Consider the following 5,602-nt stretch of genomic DNA (forward strand, 5'->3'; position numbering starts at 1 on the left):
CACACACACACAAAAGTAGCCTTACCTACGTGTCGGCTTCGTAACCCACTTTTCATGACAAAGTAAAGCTAGAGAAGAAGCTGAAACTCTAGGGAAATCTAATTTTACTTCTGATCTACTCCAGAGCTACCATTACCAAAGCAGGAAACACTGAATGTCTCAGTGGTTCATTTGATTTCAGCCCATAGTTTTACAGCATATTATATCAGTCAATGTATTTCTCTTAACTGCCTTAGGATGATGAAATACCCAGTGGAAAATGACTCAGTTTGGGGTTTTTTTGTGTGTACTTAAATGACTGTCAGTAACTCTTCTAATTTTAAAAAGAAAGCTCATCAAATTATTATACATTATCCCGTTTTTTAATAAGTATTAATGTCATAAGAAAACATTAAAATCCTGACATGCTTAAGTAAATTGACAACTGAATCAGTCCCCCACGTGTACATTTTGTATAATGTGTGGACTATCAATCTATTTAAGACTTACAAGCTCATTGGGGCGGTCATTTTTAGACAGATAAGACGATTACTGTACGGTAGCTTTGTTATAAAACTAAAAACAGTGATGAAATGTTTATTACTAAAAAGGGTCAAATGAAGTGTCTCTAATACTGCTCCCACCTTAGAAATGCCTGTCCTTTTGGCTCTTATTTGCCATAAAAGCTGTCAACCCAATGTTGACACACCCTACAGATAATTAATTATGATCTCTGGTAGCCGATCAAAGAGCTGTGTATTAATAAAACGCAGCTCTTTATCGCTGGTGAATGACCAGGATCGACCAGCTGATGGGAAGCACAAGGACTAGTATAGACAGGACTTAATGAGCACCAATAATACCACGGTCTCAGCCTTTAAAACACTGTATCGTGACAGCTAATACACATCACGTGGACTGGGCCTACTGGCGCACTGAACCAAAGACAACTAATGAGCGTTTATTCAGAAACAAGCAACACCAACTACTGACGTTACAAGCCCGGGCTTCGGTTTCTAAAGGCTGTGATGAAAGACTTAATTACCAAAGGGCTATTCGTCGGAAAACATGGCCTCGGTCAGTGAAGCCGACGGTTGACGTTACTGAGCCACCACTCGACCACTGCCTAGCTTGGCTTTAACAAACACCATACAATAAAAGCCTATTTATACATGAATGGATTCAGTCCACAGGAAAGAGCAGGAGGTGTTCTTTACCATGTCTGTAAAACATTCTACATATATAGACATTAAAAGCGTAGTTAAGGTGTATATGTTGCTGGTATATTGTCGATAGGGACAATGTCTATTTTTAATATGGGAACCGATGGCGGACGCGGGCAGATCGATAGTGAACAGCTCACATGACCCATTACATGTGCTAACGTTTAGCACCAAACGTAATAAAACACAGAGAGAGAAGAGGATCTGAAAATACATTAAACGCCAATGGTTTTTAGTCACGAAACGCTCGGATATCCGTCTGGAAAATTAGCTTCATGTGCCGCTAGCAGCAACAACACTACGCCTAATACAGCCGCCGCTCATATGAGAGCGTTTCTTACCAACGACGGATATGGTGGTTTGTTTTGTATCAATGCCACCTTTACAAAGATATAGGACATGTAAAACCATAACTGTCGTTCCGTCAACAAACCAAGAACAGGTACATTTTTAATGTTCGCAACCAGGGCAAAGTCTACATCTTCAACCAACATGGCTGACACAAAATCCTTACCTGTGGACGCATTGGCTCCCCGACAGATCAACAGAAGGGCACTGACAGCCCACAATAACTTCATGGCTAATAATTTAGATAATGTTTACTAAATCGTCGAATAAACGCGACGTTAACGACGACGTGCTGAATCCTCTTCCTCCTTCTCTTGCGGACTTCCAGCTCGGTGTACAGGCTGAATGTTCACAGTGGAGCCGATGTAGTTGGTCGTCCTCTAGTTGCACTTCACGCACACGCCCTGATCAGCACGTACACATGACGTCTTGTTTAGGGGCGTGGTCACGTAAAATGAGTACGCGTTGGTCTTCACTAGAAGCCATTTAAGCTCATTTAATGATAATAATCGTGTGTAATTTGGCCAAACATATGAGTCAAAATAATATATTTAATGAAAAACTGAAAGACTATGTTTTAAGGAAGTTATTTTAAAAGATATTAAGGTCTCAAATAAAGTGTAATGAAACCATAAAATGATCATTATGTCCGTTTAGTAGCACGTTTCATTTTAGAAACGTAAATCACCCAGATGTATGTGATAGAGCAAAAACTGCTATAGGTGTAAGGAAATGTCTGCAACATTCAAAGATTTTCTTCTCCTTGGAAGAAATCCACTTAGCTCCCCATTTCAAAAATCTACAGTGTGCTGCAGTGACCATATGGATCACTGCTGGAGTTTGCAAAAAGGCACAGAAGGACAGATGACACAATTCAAATATTAACAGAAAATGTGGTAATGCTCGATACATTGCTGTGGGCGCAGTTGTAAAAACAGAGACTCGTAGAGCAACCCAAAACAAATTCCTGACAACTTGTTTTAGAGTGAAAAGACAACTTGGAAGTCTTTCAGATTACTACCAAGAGATTCAACTCAAACAACCCAGAGTAATTGTATGAGAAAAATCCTCCCAAATCCAGATGTGCCATGTTAAAAAGAGTGCTGCCAATATATTGAAAATATTTGAATTCTAATAGAAATAAAGATATTTTGTGTAAAGTTGCAAAATCGAAACACATTTAACAAAATGGCAGCTCTATATAGTGAATCTGTAGTAACTAAATATTAGAGAGCTAACCATATTTCAAGGTATGTAGTTACAAGGGCACAAATACTTGCAGTATTGATGACAAAGATACCGGGTAACAATAAAGTGTGAATATGAATCAGTCATTTTACATTGTAAAGTCAAACTCATAGCAATAAGTGAATCCATTGGTCTTTTAGCTAGACAGCTGTTCTGTCCATAACAACAATCCCCTCAGATTAAAAGGCCTTTGAACCTAAACCCCAGAGGACAAGAGACGTACAATGTAGAGGAAATACACCCATGTGGCTAAACAATAAAAGGAAGTAGAATTTATTAGCTTATTGATAACATTTAACAGGCAAGCACCCTGCTGAAAGATTTAATATGAACGCTGTTTACTATCTGCATACCAGGCCTTGCTGTGAAAGAACAAAACCATCTCAAAATTGTATTATGCATTGAAAGCACTTCCAGCAGAGCTCGGTCATTATGTTATTGTTCCCTGGTTGATGCTGGGTTGTTCTAAGAACCTGCAAGACGCCATTAAAGGGAAAAATAAATCAGACCGGCACAGCTCAGAACTACCCTGTTTGCTAAAAAATGTTTACCACACTTATTTATTTGGTTTTAGGACAAACAAGTGACTCTTTTTTTTTGTTTTTTTTGTTTAATGATAACTTCATTGATCTACCAATGAAAACAAATTTAAACATTCCCTGCTTGTGTTTCTGCACTCCTATCCAGTGTCTAACCACAATGCCACAAAATAAGTGCAGGAAAAGAAAACAGACTTTGCCGAGGGGTTGTACACACAATTAAAAACATATTTGTTTGTAGTTACCGTCAGTTAGTGAAACAAGCTTAATTTTACCCTTATGACTCCTGTTGCTCATGATTAGACCTTCAGAGAATATTATATATACACACACATACACACACACACACACACACTGAGGATGCTTTACATGAACTTTGAGTGGTAGCACTCAACCATCTTTATTTTCATGTCAGGTTTTTTTTCTTTTGGACACAATCATACTGCAAATCATTAGTTTTTCAACTGGCAACTTTAGAAAATATTTAATTTACCTTTAAGTTAAAATGCACTGAAATGTTTCTAAGTGTTTAATGTGAAAAGCTGATCCACATCGTAGGCTTGCTGACAAAATAATAATGTGTAATTTAGTAATGATTATGCACATCATTATCCAAACAGCACAAAATTACTGCAATTTGACGCATCATTTCAAGTGCAAACAATGGTACTTGTGTGATATCAGGTCATCTTAAAACTGTAAGTTGATCTTGACAATAAAATAATTGTATAAACTGTTGTAATCTTGTTTTGAGAACTAAATTAATCAAATCTAATATCTTTCCAAGCCATGAATAAACTTAAGTGCACACTTAAACAGTGCACTACAGTGCACTTTGGGTCATTCTATCTGCAAGATATGAATGCTACTTATAAAAAGGAATAACTGTACATTTCTTTTTGCTTCATTGGCAAAATTGAATCATTTTAAATCATACAAGTCTGGAGATTAAAAAAAAAGAAAAGAACAGCAACTGTCTTGTTTTCCCGAGTCTTCTACCTTTGGATTCCTTTGTGTTCTCTTCCTTTATGAGGTGATTCAGGCAGATCGAGCCTTTTGAAGTTTCTGTGTTTCTCCACCAACCCCCTGACAGAAGCTGCACTCCAGGCCTCTGCCCTTTCCTTTGTTCAGATTCCTGATGAAGGTGGGAGCAACAGAACAGGCAGAAATACATGGACCTCACGTATCACTTACCCCTGAATCAGGCTCGAGTGCTCCTGGTGAGATGTACTCAGGTCTCTACCCTTCAGCAGAGAGAGACTGGAGGTCACCGCTTTGAAGTACAGCGGCCTAGGAGCTATAAACAGCTCATAAGGTGATAAGGACAAAGGGTTCTCTAAGAGTTATCGGTGGAGTTTTCATTGCTGGTCGAACTTGAGGACTGAGGGGTAGAGGAAGATGAAGAGGAGGAGGAGGAAGAGGAGGAGGTAAAGTTCATCCCTGATAGTTCTGGAGGGTTTGTTGCTGTGTTCTGTCCACTCAAGCTTTTCCTGCACACTGGACAAGTGTCGTGCTGGAGAAAAAGAGTGGTAAAAAATAGGAAGTTGTTTAAAGTGTAATTGTTGCCGCATAGTTTCATAAAGCCAATGGTGTATATAAAGTGAGAAGAGCATTAGATAGGTGCTGTGTAATACCTGTTCCAGCCAGGGGACTATGCAATCATTGTGGAACATGTGATTGCATGGGAGCTGCCTCACATTTTCTCCAACACTGTAATCTTCTTTACACACAGGACATTCCAGTCCTGAAGCTTAAAGACAGAAATGGATAAAAGGTTTACCAATAGTGACATTATCAATGTTACTTAGAAAACATGGTCCTTAATAACTAACAGCCATAGTGAAGCCTTGCAGGGTCTGGAATATTTAAGAGGGTTGGGTGCTGTGCTACTGGTTTGACTTGCCTTAAGCTATGCAAAATGGCAGTTGCACAGCCAGGCAGCTCTCTAAAACCTGATGTGATGGGTGTGTTAAGTGACTAGGATAATTATAACATCGGCAGATAAGACATTTTCTCTGTTTAACAGAATCATGCCTTTGAGCTCACTTGAGTCATTAACTGGTGAGATGCTTCAAATTAAACATTCTTATATTGATCAAAACTGAAGCCTGGTGATGAGCGTGTCTGGCAAAATGGTAATTAGGCATTGAAATGACACTGCAAATCTAATAACAGCACGCAACCATCTGTCGTAAAGAAAGTTATACTGCTGTCCAAATTAGAGTTGTTCCGATTCCGATGCCAGTATCGGAAATTGCTCCGATA

At 38.8% G+C, this 5,602-nt stretch overlaps 2 protein-coding genes across 3 annotated transcripts in view; both read right to left on the minus strand.

Moving 5' to 3' along the window:
- Positions 1-1,948, minus strand: part of bsg (basigin) — a 12,177-nt gene extending 10,229 nt beyond the window's left edge. For both annotated transcript variants that reach the window (XM_035652912.1, XM_035652911.1), the window contains exon 1: positions 1,717-1,948. In XM_035652912.1, coding sequence (XP_035508805.1) covers positions 1,717-1,780 — 64 coding nt within the window. In that variant the 5' untranslated portion in view covers positions 1,781-1,948. The remainder of the gene's footprint in view (positions 1-1,716) is intronic.
- A 1,753-nt stretch (positions 1,949-3,701) lies between these two features.
- LOC118322190 (E3 ubiquitin-protein ligase RNF126-like) overlaps positions 3,702-5,602 on the minus strand; it is a 6,602-nt gene continuing 4,701 nt past the window's right edge. The window contains exons 8-9 of the mRNA XM_035653801.1: positions 4,972-5,087; positions 3,702-4,850 (exon numbers count right to left, since the gene is read on the minus strand). Of these exons, the coding sequence (XP_035509694.1) occupies positions 4,674-4,850; positions 4,972-5,087 (293 nt within the window). The 3' untranslated portion in view covers positions 3,702-4,673. The remainder of the gene's footprint in view (positions 4,851-4,971; positions 5,088-5,602) is intronic.

Source organism: Morone saxatilis, unplaced genomic scaffold (assembly GCF_004916995.1).
Source record: "Morone saxatilis isolate NCDOM2014 unplaced genomic scaffold, NCSU_SB_2.0 Contig12, whole genome shotgun sequence".
NCBI classification, from domain to species: domain Eukaryota; kingdom Metazoa; phylum Chordata; class Actinopteri; family Moronidae; genus Morone; species Morone saxatilis.